The sequence below is a fragment of the Callorhinus ursinus genome, unplaced genomic scaffold, assembly GCF_003265705.2.
Source record: "Callorhinus ursinus isolate GAN/ISIS: 27379988/994484 unplaced genomic scaffold, GSC_fseal_2.0 scaffold11, whole genome shotgun sequence".
NCBI classification, from domain to species: Eukaryota; Metazoa; Chordata; class Mammalia; order Carnivora; family Otariidae; genus Callorhinus; species Callorhinus ursinus.
This window is the reverse complement of record NW_027397073.1, coordinates 43,294,255-43,313,238: the sequence shown is the minus strand read 5'-3', so window position 1 is coordinate 43,313,238 and position 18,984 is coordinate 43,294,255. Positions and strand designations below refer to the sequence as shown.

The 18,984-nt window shown below is 36.0% G+C and overlaps 1 protein-coding gene across 2 annotated transcripts in view; it reads right to left on the bottom strand.

The window, feature by feature from the left end:
• Window positions 1–18,984, bottom strand: part of CDH2 (cadherin 2) — a 209,959-nt gene that overhangs the window by 47,087 nt on the left and 143,888 nt on the right. For both annotated transcript variants that reach the window (XM_025886760.2, XM_073898375.1), the window contains 5 exons: window positions 14,067–14,293; window positions 12,220–12,366; window positions 10,164–10,319; window positions 5,659–5,803; window positions 2,827–2,999 (listed from right to left, as the gene is read on the bottom strand). In XM_025886760.2, coding sequence (XP_025742545.1) covers window positions 2,827–2,999; window positions 5,659–5,803; window positions 10,164–10,319; window positions 12,220–12,366; window positions 14,067–14,293 — 848 coding nt within the window. The remainder of the gene's footprint in view (window positions 1–2,826; window positions 3,000–5,658; window positions 5,804–10,163; window positions 10,320–12,219; window positions 12,367–14,066; window positions 14,294–18,984) is intronic.

Genomic DNA, 18,984 nt, shown 5'->3' with positions numbered 1-18,984 from the left:
TGAAGAGCCAGAGTGATAGTGCCCACCCAGTAGATGCCGAGGCTGGATTTATGATGGCAACAGAGGAAAACAAAAGCTAATATTTATTGGGCACAGTGCTGAATGCTTTACGCCTTGTGTTACATAACCCTTACGACCATCCCACGGGGGAGGTAATATTTTTATCCCCATTCACAGATGTGGGAACTAAGGTTTCAGGTTAATACACTGAAGGTCAAATAGCCCATAACAGGCAGTCCCAGGATTTACACCCACGGAAGCAGAGGGCGAGCCATCAGTAGTCCTACCTGAAAAGGGCAGGAGATGGACATCAAGGGAAAGGGGTGGAGAAAAGAAAAGTGCCAGGAAAAGGCACCACCAAGTAACGCAACCTGAAGAACTGATATTTTTCTAAACCTACAGATTAAAGTAAAATAAAAAACGGAATCTCAGTAGGCATTTCAATGATTAGGAGTTCAATCACTTGTAGGTGTCATATATCCTGGGAGAACGACAACTGAAATTACTTTTGACAGAAAGAAAACTGTGAATTCTAATAGAAATAAAAGAATCTCAGGCCTGCACGAGGCCTGAAGAAGTCAGAGTAATTTATCCCTGGCCTCAGGCAGAATTACCATAAACCATCTGAGATAGACACATTTTTTTTCCATTAAATGACTTTCAGAAAAGGAAGGTTTTCCATAATTTCCCCTAGTAACTCATTGTTGTGTTTAATAATTTCACTGTCAAGAAGCTATTTCTCACACATGATTCTAACGTTTCTAATCCATTTTCACGTTCATTTCATCGGGGGTGGGGCATGGCAGCTTCGGTCCACTGCAAAATAAACTTAACCACAATTAGGGTATGGCATCAGGCTTTCATTCTCTAAACTAAATGCAGTCGCTCTAGTTTTTAAATATGGCTGGTCTGCTTTAGTAAAATGATCTTTAATTCTCCTTCTTGTCATGAAACAGCCAGACTCAATGCGATAAGAATATTTCCATGTGCAAACATGAGGAAGCCCCATTTCTGTATCTTCCAACGAAGAGTGTGAATAAAAGAGAAATATTTATATTGGGGGATGAGCTACATACCTACACAGTATCTGAGCAACCTGGCACTCAAGAGAGAATGTTAGAAAACACCCCCCCTTCTCAAACAAAATATGCATGCATGCAGATTATTGGCATTTAAGCATTGCACTTCATACGGTAATGGAAGAGGTGAAAAGACATGCATGTTCCAAGTATCACTGAATGAGAAGTACTACTGCAAACACTAAATTTCAACTATCTCCAACACAGAATATTACTGGACAAAGAATCAGTGACACCCGGAAGTTAATAGGTACAATGTTACAGGCATACATTTAACTCCTAAGTAAGGCTCCCAGCTCAGTTCAGTTGTGAATAAAGTAATCTTGATTTGTTCGTACTACTTTATTAAAGTGCTTCTAGCATGATCTTGTGTATATAATTAATTGCAATAGTAATTTTTTTTTCGATCCAATTCAAGTGAATGCTACTGGGGCAAATATAGGGTCATAAAAACCAACTCCTAAAATCCTTGTCAATAATATGTATTACGGTAGGTATAATGTTTCCTTTTGACATACATAATCTGAGGTCTCATTACTATAAAAGCTGGCTCAGCCAGAAATCTACAAAGCACAAATGTCTATGAGTTAGCACTTTGATAATTCACTCACACAATGATTACTGATGGTCAATAATGACCTTGAGAATCTCTTAAGAAAATGGTCAGAACAGCATAAAAGATTCATTAGGGACAGGGTTTTCGGGAGAGGATGTAAGTGGGGCTTAAATAGAAACATGAAGAAATGGAAGGTTCAAGAGCAAGAAAAAGGTGTAAGGCATTCCTGGTGGAAGAAATTACATGAACAAAAACACAGAGGTGTGTCTGAGGACCATGGGTTGAGGTCTGTCACAGTGAGATGAGCATTGGGAATTAACCGAAATGCCCATCCACTCTCAGACTATGACACTACATGGTATTTCAGTGTTGTCAACATTTTATGCCTTTTCAACAAAAATTATGCCAGAAGTCTGTTTTTCTCCATTTATAACTTTAAAGGCTTGTCAGTAGAATTAATGCCATTGCTAGTCTTCAAACCTGTTAAATAAGTTAATCTTAGAGTCAAGGGGAAAATTCTAATAAAGGAGATAATCTCTTTTTTACTAAACCAGGTTATCCAGAGAGGCTACAAAACACCTCAGCACACACGTTATTTGTAGCCTCTTAAAAATATGACTGTTGGGGTGCTGGGGTGGTGCAGTTGGTTGAGCATCCGACTCTCGGTTTTGGCTCAGGTCATGATCTCAGGGTTGTGGGATCGAGCCCCACGTGAGGCTCCGTGCTCAGAGCAGAGTCTGCTTGAGATTCTCTCTCCCTCTCCCTCTGCCCCTCCCCACCCCCAGCCCCAAAATAAATAAATAAATCTTAAAAACAATAGGACTTAAAAATTATCCTAAATTTACACACACATTATTTGGGCATGGTTTTTAATTTAATTCCTCACAAAAACCTTTGAATGTAAGGGAAAACTGAGAAAAATGCCAAGAATTTTAAAAATCAGATACCAGATGTATCTAATGAACTCAGTGAATTTTCCTCTAAATATTACATGGACCAGCAATGATTTATCCAGTATGCACACATCATTTAACCAATTCAAAGTTCGGTAGAAAATAGCACAAGATTTCTTTAAAAAATTGATATTGAATAATACTGTCTACGTATTATTACCTGGAGCTAAACTGCATGTGATACCACATATACCTTTAAGATTAAACGACAAATTCAAATAGTTTTTGGTTGGCTTACTTCTCTATCAAGTCCAGCTGCCACCGTGATAATATCACCAGTCTCATTGTTGATTGTAAACATGTTGGGCGAAGGGGTGCTCGGAGCCTGGGATAGGATTCTGTACCTCAGCATCCCGTTTAGGGCATTTGGATCGTCCGCATCAATAGCAGTGACCGTCATCACGTACGTTCCTAGAACAGTACACATGGAAAATGAATGGTCACCCTGCACTTGAGGGTCTCCTAAATAGATATACCTAAAAAGTGTATCTGCCTTTATCAGTCTTAATCTCACTTTTTCAAAACAAACATTTAGTCACTTAGATTTAATTAAAAGTGCTACTGATTAAGAACAGCACTCACTTTAAAAAATATAAAACATGGTTTAGATCTGCAAAAGGAAAATTATTAAAAATGTATATATTTGTAAAGACTCATTTTTTTCCATAACTTTTGAGTTCACTATATGACTCAAAGAAAAGATCACTTCAGACCTTTATTTATATAAAATGCAAACAATAGTATAGATGCCATTAGCAACATCTTTTATGGCCACTGATACTTTGCCTTTGCCATGTTTTCCTCTGTTATACAATAACATCGAAAATGACATGCTGAGCATGATTCTCCTCAATGCCTAAGTCACTTTCTGAAAGTAAGCTGTGTGCATAAAGATGCACACTCCATTTACTCAGGTCATAAGGAATCCTTCCATGCATTACTGTTTTGGTACATTGAATAGGGGTTTGGCACTGTGGTTCGTTATTTCCTAGGAGATTACAAAAGCACTGTAACAAACTCAGGGACTTCAACTTATTAGATACTTTGGAAAGGAAATCTACAACGCATTAGAATCAAATAAGTTCAAACTAGCTACACACCCTGTGTAATTTAGAAGTAGAGAGAAAAGTAGTTACTATTTAGGAAGGTTTGTTCTGTGGGATGTTTATAAGAACTAGCATATAAAATTTTCCATCTCTAACTTAAATTCGTCACGAGTGCTCTAAGCTCAGTTCTTCTTTAGAACCTCTCCATGCTACAATTTTGCCCCAGAATTCATGAAGGCTTGATCACGTTATTCAAATCTCTTTCCAGAGATTGTCCCTTTGAGTGAGACACTTCTGATTATGTGCCCACTCTGCACCCTTATTTTTTTTTTTAAACTTCATTGCATATGTGCTTGCTTCCTTGGCTTTTATTTTTCTCCCCTACTAGAATGTAAGCTCCAGTAGGACAGGTTAGGGTTAGGGTTAGGGTTAGGATTAGGGTTAGGGTTTAGGGTTAGGGTTAGGGTTTAGGGTTAGGGTTAGGGTTAGGGTTTAGGGTTAGGGTTTAGGGTTAGGAACTAGTGTGGCAACGCGGTGCCCACAGTGGTGAAACAGTGACTAACACAGCAGAGACTCTATAAACGTTTGCTGCATGAACAAATGAATCGTCAAAACAAAAAATGTATATTCCGGAATGTTGAACCAAAATACTGATTACAATGCAGTTTAATTCAAGATCTTTCCAGAACGACTACTGGAAATATATGCATGAAATGTCAATGGGAGGCGTTAATGGAAATTCACAATCAAATGCATAATAAATATATATTTAATGGTGTATTTTTGACAATTTTCGTGAAGTAGTACTTTTAATAAAGTTAGAAACCACAGAGGAACATATGAAATAAGTTATTTAAAAAAACAACAAAAAATCATTTCCGCATGTAAAAAGTCTTTATCTTCATTTATCTTTAGAATATTTGTATAAGACTAGTGTTTTAGGAAGGATATGTTTAATGTTCTTTGATTTTATAGTATTTTAAAATACCAAAGAAAGCTACTCTGGAGTGTGACTCAGAAGGAGCCACAGATGGTTGAACTTCCCGCACAGCCCCGTCCCCCCTCTCCAGCTCCCCTCACCCCCACTTTCTTTCTGAGGATACAGACAGGTACAATTGAACCAAGAAGAAGTGCCAATCTAAGGCATATGTGGTTGTATCTATAAATTGGCATATGCATAAAGGAGCTACTGGTATAAACTGGCATAGGTGACAAAGGTAATACGTAGCACTATTTTAAATGTTGAGGCTCTTTAAATTCAAAATAAAAATAATAACGTAGCTAATTAAATCTCTCCAAACACCAAACCATCTCAGGAAGGCTGGTGAAACACTATCTTTTCCCACCTCTCTACCCACTGGTTTTTTTGTCCACTAGTTTTTCAAACTAAATTGGCCTTCCTAGCCTTGGTCTTCTGAGGTTTACAGTGTTTTCAAGGACCCGAATCTAAAATTTTAGTCAAACATCACTGCACGATGGTGACAGGATTTGGCAACTCCTGTTTCTAGGCTGGGACACTTTCCATGACACTAGTTTAAAAGCGTAGGCTGCAGAAGACATTAGGGTCATCCCGAAGTAAATCTCCAGTGTCACCCCAGCTGTCTCCAAGCCCCCTCCCTGCTTTTGGCTTTCCCTAGGAATACCAAGTACGTTTCAGACTCTAATCGAGTTTTACTTGCTGCTCCGAGTAATATGATAAAATCTGTACTTTATGAACAGAAAGTCCCTGCTCACTTTTTTGCCACACTGACTTTACCAACTGCAGCAGAATGAAAGGATCCCATAGATCCTATAATACAGAATCAGAGACCCTAGTGTATATTTTTTTCCAAAGTGGGAAGTGATATTTTTCTGTTTTCTCTCTTCAATCGGTTTTTTCCTTTTATACCTTCTTTTTTCCCTAAAATCATTTTGCATGAAAGAAAATAACACCAAAAGGCTCACATTTCTCCTTTTCTTGCTTATAACCAGTGCTGAATTACACAGCATTTCCTGAATCTCTGAATTATTATATTCAAACTTACCGGGCTTTGACCCCTCAGGAACTGTCCCATTCCAAACCTGGTGTAAGAACTCTGGTCTGTTATCATTCATATCAATAACATTGATGACAATGTCAATAGGGTTCTCCACTTGATTTCCATTAATATCCACTGCATGTGCCCTCAACTGCAAAAATAATTAAAAAACAAAACTATTTAACAGTTTTATGTCTCAAGTGAGAAGATAAAATGTACAATCACCATGCTACCAAAATAGCAAGGGTGAACAGAGAAACTGAAGAAAAAGCTACTCTCCCTATCAAAATTTAAGTCAGCCAGGGTGCCTGGGTGGCTCAGTCTGTTAAGCGTCTGACTCTTGATTTCGGGTCAGGTCATGATCTCAGGTTCCTGGGACTGAGCCCTGTGTCGGGCTCCCCACTTGGTGTGCCGTTTGCTTCAGATTCTCTCTCTCCCTCAGCCCCTTCCCCCCAAAATAAATAAATAAAATCTTTAAAAAAAATTTAAGTTAGCCAAACTTCATGTGATTAGGATAGATATTGTAGTAAAAGGCCAACACTTACTATTTGCTAGGCATTGTGCTCAGTTTTACGGATTTTAACTCATTTGATCCATATACAAAAGAGTGAGGCAGAAATGATAAGCGCTTGGTAAAGAAATTGAGCTTCAGAAAAGCTAAGTGATTTTGCTCTGTCTCTTGACAGAGCCCACAGACAAAGCCAGTTCTGTCCAGTTCCCAAATCTTTTTGCTAAATCCGTACATATGAGTCAGGGTAATTAAAAATGTACTGGGCACAGAGTAGTCGTAGAGATTAAAAGAACAGAAGAGAACTTAGAATTAAATGTGTTTAGGGAATTGTGACACTAGGTGGGTTTTTTTTTTCATTGTAAAAATCACTTGTCAACATTAAAAGTGTGTGAGTATATAAGACAGTTGTTCCTCTCCCGAGCTTGAGTTCTCAGTTTTACAGGTATTCTAAAAATTTTATCTTTTTTTTTTTAATTAATACAGTCACTCAGCTACTCTTGGCAGAATATCCTCAAAATCTTTTAATCCAGCACATAGAGATCCATTACATTCTTTTCAATAGCTGTGTAGTGTTCCGTTGAATTGCTTCTTTTTAATGGGAATGCTTCTGTGGTTTTTTTCCTGTGAAGTATGATGCTGGCTATTGGTTTCTGTTGGATATGCTTCATCAAGTTAAAGAAGCATCAACATATCCCCCTTTTTAAAAAGTTTAGAGGTTATTTAACACATGAAACAATGTAAATTTTATTATTGCCTTTTAACAGCTGTAAAATAAACCTTTTTTCCTTCACTTATTTAATATATTACATGTTGATAGATCTTCACACTGAAACATCCTTGCAATTCTATAATTGATTCTATTTTTCTTTTTTATGAGTATCGTTCTTTTCTGTGCTGGCAGTAAGAATCTGCAGAGCAAGAGTTGACCCCAAAATTGACCTGAAGTTTTAACCACAGGAGTTCAGATAATTAAACTTCATACAGGAAGAATTATTTAGAATTTTTGTATTGATATTATTTATATCCATAAATGCAAGATTAGTCTAATTAGAGACTGGTCTCTTGTGTGCTATCTTTATCAACTTTCCCTGTTAATGAGTTTTTGTCTTTATGAAAGGTTTGGAAGTTTTACTTATATCTTTATGGTTTAGAACAATATAAAAAGCACTAGCATTACATGTTCCTGAAGGATTAAAAAAAACCTGGTTGATGAACTGGTTGATGAAACAATCAAGTCCTTTGGAAGAAGGGAATGCTGAGTAGTACTCAAGTAGTACTCAAGAGTTAAAAAAAATTATTTTTTAATTTTTACACCCAACGTGGGGCTCAAACTCATGACCCCAAAATCAATACAGACTGATCCAGCCAGGCGCCACCCTCCCTTTTTTAAAAAGTAACTCTCATTTTATTTTTTTAAGCTCTACATCCAATATGGGGCTTGAACTCACGACCACGAGATCAAGAGTCTCATGTTCTACCCACTGAGCCAGCCAGGCACTCCTTGAAAAAGTTTTAAAAATTTCTTGTATGCTTATTTGTCTGTTTAGATCTATAGGAGTCTTGCTCTACCACATATCAATATTTTAACAATTTTCAAAACTTCAATAATTTAAAAAGTTTTTACAAGTGCAAAAATTCAACAAATATGTTATTGTTCAGTATAAGAGTCTAAAAACAAACACATGCCTATGTGGAATAAAAAGTTTTGAATGACTAAGTATCGATGATAAACCACTGGGAATACTGATTCAATACATGGGACAACTAGCTGTCTACAAAGGAAAAACAAAGTGGATCTATATACCTCTCTCCTTTTAGTAAAATAAACTCCACAGAGGTTAAAAGTATAGATGCAAAAATAAATAAATAAATACAACAGACAAAATCGGGGAGATTAGAATCTTGGAGTAGAGAAGGCTTTTATAACCATCTCTAAAACAAGACTTTATGATAAAATTGAAAAACACAACTAAATTTACAATGCAAGAACTATAGGTAGGGTAAAAATTATTAACAAAGTTTAAAAACAAACAACACAAAAGGAAAATATATGACAAATTAAACATTAACATCCCTAATAGATAAGAGGTTCTTAACAGTAAGAATAAAAAACAAACCAGCCAAAAGAAAATTCAACAAAGAGGGGCGCCTGGGTGGCTCAGTCGGTTAAGCATCCCACTCTTGATTTCAGTTCAGGTCATGATCTCAGGGTCGTAAGACTGAACCCCATGTTGGGCTCCACACTGGACATGGAGCCTGCTTGGGATTCCCTCTCTCCTTCGCCCTCTGCCCCTCCCCCCACCTCTAAAAAAACAAAATTCAACAGAGAACAGGAATAGGAAATTCACTTTGATTAGATATTCAACCTAGGGAACTTAAAGCATTAAGATCATTTCTTTGCAAATGATAGTTTGATAAGTAAGAGAAAAGAGTGGAGAAAGTATATCTCCTATACAGTGGGCAGGTAGTGCAACATAATACAACCATTCTAGAGAACAACTTCATTATATTTATTAAAATAATTCCAATTTTAGGAATTTATTCCAAGGATATAATGGGCAAATGTACAAAAAAATGTTCCCTGCCACATTATTTATAGTTGCAAAATAAAATAAAAAAACTAAGTTACCCAAATGTCTACCCTTAAGTAATTAGTTAAAATTACATTACATTCATTCAACAAAATAATTTGAAGAAATTGAAAATGATGCTATAAGTAAATAATTATTTACTGACATGGAAAGATGCTAAACCTTGTGATTGCAAAAGTGACAAAAGCTGGTTTCAGAGAATGATGCCAATTTCAAAGAAATACATTTATGAATCTAGGCAAAGAAAAACATCTTACAGCATATCACCAAAGTGTTCCAAAAAGAAGCAACAAACAGTTTGGTTTTACGTACTGAGATTACAAATCATTTTTACTTTCTTATTAGTATTGCATTATTTGAAAGTTTTTATAATATGCATATATTCTGTCTAAAAAATGATAATTTCATTGCAAGTTTTAGTTATTCATGCAGAAACTGGAGAAGTAATAAAGACCAACTTAGGTTTCTATATTAAACTCATGAAAAAACTGTTGAAATCTTGTTCCAGGAAATGTGTAAGAATGGCTAAAAAAAAAAAAGAAAAGAAAAATGCCTCCTGGAATTTGATTAATATTAGGCAATTCTTTAGTTTTAAAACACTCACTACAATTAATATTTTTAAATTGGAAAAATCAGTTTCAAACATATATGTACATTTAAAAATATGAACATATAAATTATATACAAAAAGTTGTGATAACTCACTAAGAAAATGGATAAAACAGAAAAATAAAGAACATAAAAATGAACATAAGAAATATAATAAGATACTGTATCTAAGAAAATATTGCTCAGTTTGGCAGATTGATGAAACCAAGTGTAGGCCGGGTTATGAGAGAAAGGGAAACCTCAATTTCTGGTTGGTAGCATCAAAGGCACATCTTTCTGGAAGGAATACAGCCAACAAATGACAAAATTAAAATGTACTACTCATTTTCTAAGACTATTTAATGGTAACAATCAGACCAAGAAGAATAGATAAAGATGACAAACACAGATGTCTATTGAAATCATAAGAAACTGTTATTAAAATTATAGCCTACACATTTAATGGAATACTATGCAGTCATTAAAAGTGTTGTGATCTCTATAATTTACAGGCAACAATTTTGACCTCCTTTATGTAAATTTGTTCCTGTAAGTCCTTAGCCACACCAACATGTAAAGGGTAAGGAGATTTTTGGCAATTCCACTTTCTTCTTTGGCACTGTTTGTTTTTCACCCTAAGCATTCATCAATTCTATAAAAACAATGAAATCATTACAACAAATTGAAAAGGCTAAAAGCGCACTTCTGGTATTAAATCTGTCAGTATCAAAGCTCTAAGACCAATGTTAAGAGGCAAATGTTAAGCTCTACACAGTTAGAAGGTATTAATACATCAGATTATCAGCTGTCTGAAATCTTACATGAAACCGGGCTATCAGCTCACGATCCAGAGGCTTGGTCACTGACAGCTGACCTGAGATGGGGTTGATAATGAAGATACCGGTTGGAGGCTGATCAGCTCCTGGCCCCGTTACGCTATACCGTAGTGAAAGGTTTTTATCTCTATCCGACCTGATCTGAGGATCAAGAAGACAATCATATTAAATGAGAGACTAAATGAGCTCTTTATCAGGACAGGACATGCCACACCTCATGCTCTTTTTCAGTTACAAACTTACAGCGTCTCTTCCCAGAAAACAAGTCCTGTTTCTCATCCTAGCTTCTTGGTGATAGGCTTCAAAAAGAGATGTCACCTATCACCAGAAAGACTGGGGCCAGTATTAACATCTAAAAGAACACTCGCTAGGAGCAGTGCCAAAAAATCAAAATTAAGGAGTGTCAGTTTTTAAACTGCATCAAATTCAATCCAGGGAAATTATAGGTTATAATATTTAACATAGGAACAGGTGTCCAATTTAATTGAAATAAAACTTGTTTACCTTTTTGTATCAGTTAGAAGACATAACTGTTTAGGCCATAGTGTGAAACAACCTTACATGGGAACTCTAATATTATGGGTGAGCTTGGAAGTCAGATTTCTGCACTTGCATTACAGTGACATTATTCACTGCAACCAAAGCTTTCCATGTCATTTTAAGGTGGCACCTATTACTCCAAATTCTTTATTAATAACAAAACATACAAGAAATCATTTTACAATACATTTTTATGCTCTCAAAAATGAAACCCACTATAGGCTCACTGCCTTTTCCTCCAAATCTAATAATTCCCTGGAAAAATAAGTTTATAGGTGAGCTAACATAGGAAAAGGCTATAGAAAGGGCGGAAGAAGAGCAGCTCAGAGAAAGCGCCAATTGGCAATTCCTTTGCAGGCGATAATAACAGATCTTTATGTAGTAGGTAAATATACTTAACCCAGTAACAGAATCTAGTTTATTATTTTTCTTGTTAAGGCAGAATTCTCTTTTTACTCATTGTCCATTAAAGTAGAAAAAAAAAAAGCCTTTACTTGGGGGTTATGTTGTTCATTGTTAAACTGAATTATAATATGCATTAAAATAAAATATGCAATACAAAAAATGACATTAAAAATACAGCTTTCAGTAAGTATGTATTAGAATGCTAAATTAATCATGCACACAAACATCTAAATTCAAATAAATAAATACACAATAACTTTGTCTTTTTTCCTTTTGTAATAAACAATGGGTTGCTAATTTTACTGAACATATACAACTACCTGTGATTTTTTTTCTCCACATCTGATGGTATACATTTGGAGTAACTGAAAAAAAATTACTTCTCAGATTTATAAAAGCCTATGGTTTTGCACAGCCCCAGGGATTCTGTTAATGGTATCAGAGGTCACTTCCTTTTTTCTTTAAAAAAACTCTCAAATGCACTTGGTGCTGGCCTTTTTAGCAATGATTGCCCCTTTATTTCTTCTTTGGCTCAAAAGCTATCTGTAGAGGGCAAAGATCATCATGGAGAGCACAACTATCAGACAGGGAAGTGAAGGGGTGTGTGTGTGTGTGTGTTGTGAGAAAGGGTATGGTCTGGGTGTGGAAGCATGTTGGAGTTAGGGCTTACGAAGGGGTGTGTGTGTGTGTGGGTGTGTGTGTGTGTTGTGAGAAAGGGTATGGTCTGGGTGTGGATGCATGCTGGAGTTAGGGCTTACGAAGGGGTGTGTGGGTGTGTGGGTGTGTGTGTGTGTTGTGAGAAAGGGTATGGTCTGGGTGTGGATGCATGCTGGAGTTAGGGCTTACGTATTCACACACTCAACAAAGTTCATCCTCCGTGGTGTATGGGACCCACAGAGAGCTCTACCTACACATAATCTGAGATAATGATTTTTTTAAAAAAGAGGCTCTATACAACACTAGAGACATTTTATCTATACAAAAAATATATTTTTAATACATGTTGTAAAGTCTATCTTGCGATAAAAGGGACAAAAGTGTTTCTAACATTCACTTGACACACGCCATGGAGACAATTAAAATTGTGCCAGCCTACCCTGACAAGCTCTTGAGGAAAAGGTCCCCTGGAGTTTTCTGGCAAGTTGATTGGAGGGATAACCCAGTCTCTCTTCTGCCTTTGTAGATGGCCATTGTGCTTAGTCACTTGTCTTGGGAATACTATTTCTTCAATTTCTTGTGATTCCTTTGCATTAAAATACAAGACATTGCTGAGTACTAGGAAAAACATTTTCTGAAAGAGAGCAATATCAATGGATACCTGACAGTGTAGGGTTCACTGTTCTGAACAAGAAAATACACCTGGAGGCCCTCTCCTCAACCCTCTCTTAAAATAATAAAAAACACCATAAAATTTGGGGGTTACACTGATCATTGAAGAATTGAATTCCAAACAATTTATTATGTGGCACATCTGTGTAAACTATTTAGAGTTTCTATTAACCATCTTAGGTAGGAGTTAATATTGAGCAAAATTTAATGGTGTCCTTTTATATATCTCTCATTAGTTTAAACCACAGTTCAGGTAATGTGCTACTGTACATTAAATTTAGATCTTGATGTGCTAAAATATAATTTGAATTCCAAGAGAAGTTTAATACATACTGCTAAGGCATGTCTCAAATATTTATGACCCTATTAAATCCCACAGAATTAATGCTGTAATTATTCTAAACCTATGTCAGCCATGATGGATGCTGTAGATGACCCACTTTGCACACTGGGTATTAATCTCTGCTGGATGTCAACATTTTCTTCTGTTTCTCCTTATATCTGTAGACATTTTAGCCATTAGCCCTTGCTGCCTCAGTGCAAATACCCAAGCTAGTTTGCTGGAACACAGCGAATCATCAACAACGAAAGCATCTTTTCACTCAATTAGTTACCAGTTTCTCACTCTGTATTCTCCAAATGACATGACTTCCTTTAACAGTTAATAGATTAATAAATTACATTTCACATAATAAAAGTCTAACATTGGGACAAGAGAAAAATGATATCTTTTCCACGAATACACTTATTCATATTTGATTATGGGTGTGTATGTTACACTTACAATTAAATAACAGAAGTGAATGTGTGTATTCTTATCTCCCACAGTACAATAAGTCTACAAAATGTAATAGTTATACTTCATGAAATTATGGACTTCGAAATAGATGATTTTGGTGTCTCCTCATATTTGTTTCGAATTAACACGAATTAGAATATTCAGAAACTAATAATGTTATCATAACTTAACTGAAGAAGTTATTGTATCTTATTAAAAATTCCTAGTATAGTGCTTTATACAAAGTAAGTGCTCAGTAAATGTTTGCTGAATTTAATCAAACTGTACTTTGTTGGAAGTGTATCTACTTCTTTTATCCTGGTTCATAGCAGCTTCCACCAGAGGGAGTATATCATTCCTTAAAGTTAGGTCAGTAGTATAAATAATTCATACTCCCCAAATTGATTATTAAGGGACAAGACAAAAACCCAATACTCTTAGCCAGAAATGTTTTCCTATTGCTACTGTATATCTGTACTTCCCATTTAATAGACTTGACTAGTGACATCTTGCAGAGAATTATTTTCGGGTTCTATTTAACAGCTTGTAAAGCTTCAAAGAAACTTAAAATAAACAACTACTTCTAATTTAAATTAAGTTACAAATCTCAAAGTATAAACAACCGTTTCAAACACAATTTCAGATAGCTTAAATATATATTTAGTCTAAGTATCTTGTAAGATTAAAAAAAAACAACAAAATATTACTGAAATGGCTGAAGATGATAAAAATTCAAATACTGGCCAATGTGACATAAAGCAAAGCATCTATTTGGTTCCAACTGTATAAATCTCATTTTTTAAACATAACTCCAAAGCCATGTTTGGATACTCTACCTTCACGGAATCCTCAGGTAAGGTAGGCTTGAGGCTTAATTTTACTGCTACTTGCCACTTTTCCTGGGTCTCCTTATCTTGGGCGTATATCAGGAACTTGGCATGCTCAGAGGAGAGGGGAAAGCTTCTCACAGCATACACCATACCATCTTCATCCACCTTAAAATCTGCTGGCTCACTGCTTTCATACTGGACTTTCCTTTTTCCATTGCAGTTGCTGAACTTCACTGTAAGAGATAACAAACATACAAGTCACATGATAACACAAACACAGAAATGTCTAAGGCGGGTCCCGCTTAGGTTAAAGGGTAAAATGCGGTACGCATAAAACACAGACATTTCAGTTTTACATTATCAAAGGAATTCTCATACTTAAAGATACCAGATTATGATTCTGAGTTGGTCCCCAGAATCTCCTTGTTCCAAAGCCTTTCCCCTCCCTCCACATTCCCCTGCATCTTGGAGCCCTTGGTTACACGTTTTTTCCGCCATGTTCTCCCTCACTCCCTGATATTATCTGCCACTCCCTAACAAACTCCCACTCATCTTTTCCGTCCCAGCTCCAGAGTCACTGAAGGTGGAACCACCCCTTGTTCTCTGTCTTCATGTAGCAATCTGAACTCTACTACCACAGTTTTATAGCCATTCCTGACATTCACGGTGAGAGGTACGTCAGGGCCAATTTTCTTAGTTATCTTGAATACTTTGCCCACTTCCTGGCACATAGTCTTAACTTACAATTTTTGAATAAATTCTTCAAGGAAGAAAGCAATAACTTTTATTAATGTTGAATGCCCACCGTGCTCTAGAATTACAAGACTGTAGTAGTAATTAAAAGGGGAATAATTTGCAATTTCTAGTCCGCATGGTGCTTATAATAGTTCTATGAAGCAGTAACAATTTACAAATTTTCAGACATAAAAATAAAATGTATCTCAAAATATCGTATCTTATCTTTATGTAACATGTAATAACTTAAAATTGAAAAAAAAAATCAATGCTTCCTTAAAAGCAATGTCAATCCGATGGACTCTGAAAAACAAACTGAGGGTTCTAGAGGGGAGCGGTGTGGGAGGATGGGTTAGCCTGGTGATGGGTATTAAAGAGGGCACGTTCTGCATGGAGCACTGGGTGTTATACGCCAACAATGAATCATGGAACACTACATCAAAAACTAATGATGTAATGCATAGTGATTAACATAATAATAAAAAAAGTGCAAAAAAAACAACGTCAATCAGCTTACGTCTCATTGGATAACAACACGAAAGTTAAACCACATGCTTATAAATGTAGGACTAAACATAGTCAAGCCAAAGTAAAATTATAAAATAATAAAAATATTCTCTAAGGAAAATGATTTCCTTTGAAATCCTCAATCATTCTTTATGAGGAAAATTTCTCTGGGAATAGCATAAAGGGAGCAAAGAAAAAACAATGTTTTAAATTTCTGTAAACATGTGATGTTATGTCCTAACCACAATTTGTACATAGCGTATATTTTGGAAAGCAATTAATAGGTACACATTACAAAATATAATCATATACTACTTTTTGCATTTTTCAAATATCTAAGTAAATTTTTTCACTCCCACTCCACATATGGATTGATGAATTCTTTTGTTCATTAATATAAATTCACTGAAATATGCACAAGATCACAGCCAAATAACATGCAAGCTTATTTCCCTTAGTAACCATAAAATCCTTGATAACAATAATAAAATACTTTAACTACTGAATATATTATTTCCCACATAGTCCCACATATATCATCCTTCATTTTTTAAACATCTAAAAATGAAAATAAAAGTTATATCTCACACTAAATTATGTTAAACCAGAATATTTGTCCTCGGAGTATAAGTATCCCAAAAGATACTTATTTACCCCATCTTACTTGCCATGCGATTTAAAAGTGAAAAATAGGTAATGTGTTCTACAGAACACAATGCCATCTACTGCTAATCTTTTATTAAAGACAAAATGAAAAGTAAAATTGGTTTGGGGGAACCCTGCTGAGAAAGCAAAATTCAAGACTTATCTTTGTATAAAAACACTTTTTTATATCAAAAAAGATATCTGTGAACTTAAAAACATAACGTAGATCAGACCTTTGCACTTTTTTGTTCCTTTTTTACCACTCTAGCATGGACCCTCATCAATTCACACCTGGATTGTTGCATCTGCCTCCTAGAGGTCTTCTCCCTGCTCCAGGTCATTGAGCATCTACTCCTAGACTAAACCTCTGTTGCTCAGTCAGGTCTCCTCCACACTTACTATCAATAATATTATATACCTTCTTTCATCTGGTGTGCAATGCTCTTTTCGCTCTTGGTCACTTGATCTCTTTGGTAATTTTTGTACATCATCTTCTAAAACATATTCTACCCAATTGGATTTCTCAATCATTCCCCCATTTCACTGCAGCCCAAACCCCATGCTCACCACTTTTTCTGGAAAGCTCCTCCACCCCCATTCTCCATGCCACAGCTCCAGAGCCAGGCCATCATTTGGGCATAGGATCCACCTAGATGATCTTTAGAATATGGCAGCCAATGCCCTCATTTGGGGAGGCTTCAGATTTTTTATTTTAATTTTAACTCTTATTTGTTTTTACATTTCCTGTCCATGGAAGCACATATCAGCACTTTATTTTTATTAGGATGATTATAAGAAATAATGTCTACTTATTAATGGTTTCATGTGACTAAATCTTCTCTCTGTAAGTAGACTGTAAACTCATTTTGGCTTCCTGACAGTGAGTCTTGGTTATTCTGTTTCCTAGGACACCTAAAAGTGACAGAGACAGTATAAATGCTTATTAAATTTTCACAGACTAATTGTATGGTGAATACCTTACAACTTTTCAAAAAACTTGAAAATAGGCAGGAAACATAGAAGTATGTCCAGCCTGCTGTAGCAATAACGTTCAGCAACCACCACAACAAAAAATCTTTAAGTAATTTGACTTTGTATTCGGTTGTTGGGAGCGAAATAAAATAAATTAATATTTGTTGCATGCCCGGCATTGAACAAGTTACTGAAGATTAGGTTATCTACTTTAGCCTTAGCAATAACCTCCTGAAGTGGAAATCATTATTTCTGTTCTACAAATGGGGAAAGAAAATTCAGAGAGTCATCCGTGCCCATGGCTTGACTTTAGGGATTCTACCAAAGCAAAAAAGAATCCAACTAAACTCATGTCTCGTAAGTTACTGAAACCTAAACCTTTAGTAAACAGAGAAAAGACAAAGGGGTTCGATAAATGCTCGTGAAGAGAATAATGCCACATTTAGATCTCCAAAAGTACCAGAGTAAAGAGTATTATTAAAAAGAAGTCCTTAAATTAGAGTGTACCATAAATGTCCCCTAAAGGGAAGTAGCTGGGCCCTTGGAAGTGGGGTGCAGAGGGGCGGCCAGCAGAAGGGGAAATTCACGCTCACTCTTCCAGTGCCTGAGGATTCTGTTAATTTGGTACTCAGCTACCTATTTGGATTCAGGTGTCAGAATGATGCAGGGAAGGGAAAGAAGAAGGCCTTTAAAGAAAAATGCATTTGCAAAGAAGGAAAAAAAATTCCTTTTCCTATAAAGGGTCAGGGAACATCCTATGAATGAGAAACGGCTGACCTCAGGGAGTCTGACACTGGGGAAAACTCTGCAAGAAATCGCATAAGGGTCAGTTCGTTCTTTCTTGCTTTCTTTCTTTCTCTCTCTCTCTCTCTCTTTCTTGCTTGTTTTTTGATTCAATAAATGTTTATTGGACACCTGGTAGGTACCAAGCATTCAGCTGGGAATGGTCTGTGAGTTTTTTTTTTAAATTTTATTGTTATGTTAATCACCATACATTACATCATTAGTTTTTGATGTAGTTTCATGATTGATTGCGTATAACACCCAGTGCTCCATTCAATATGTGCCCTCTTTAATACCCAACAGCAGGCTAACCCATGCCCCCATCCCCCTCAGTTCTTTAAAGTCAATTAATTTTTTATCACCCCTGCTCCTCACCTATAACTACTATGAATTGGTTTAACATATCTATTATTAAATTCTTCTGGGTTTGGTAAACAAATGTTAATTTGCATTTGCCCAAATACAAAAATAAGCAATATTTTGGGGGAGGATTCAGGTTTAAAGAAGTGTTTTTCATTAGGTAATTCCATTGTACAGTCAACCATTAGAGTCAACACCTTAACTGAAAAAAGTCCATTGTCCACTGAAAAAAATCCTCCTTGGTGAAAGATTAGTCCTGACTTCATCTTGTGGTTGTGAGTTAATGCGTGTAGAGTACCTGGTTCACGGTGACATGCTTCATCAATGATAACTACATTTTACTGTTTTCAAGTCACACAAATTAAAAGGCTTACTAATTTCAATGGGTGTTACAAACTGGATTGTGCTCCTCAAAATTCCTATGTTGAAACACTAACTCCCAATACCTTTGAATATGACTGTAATTGGACATGCTGGTCTTTAAAGTGGTAATTAAGATTTACAAAGCTCATATGGGTAGGCCCTCAACCAGTAGGACGAGAGTCTTTATAAGGAGAGGAAATTTGGGCATAGACGTGTGTGAGCACAGATCAAAGACCATGTGAGGACACAGCAAGAAGGAGGCCATTTGCAAGTAGAGAAAGGTCTCGAGAGAAGCCAAACCTGCTGTCACCTTGGTCTTGGACTTACACACTTCAGAACTGGAAGAAAATAATTTCTGTTGTTTAAACCACACAATTTGTGGTCTAACACAATGGGGAATGCGTGGATTCCACTTATTAACCACTGGTCAGTGTTTTTGCCTATTATTTTGTTTCACTTATGACTTAGATGGAGCTAATAATATTTTCTCAAATTTGACAAAATTCTTTTCTTGAGACAACCACTGAAACTTATTCAAGAACATTTTTTTTTTTTTACA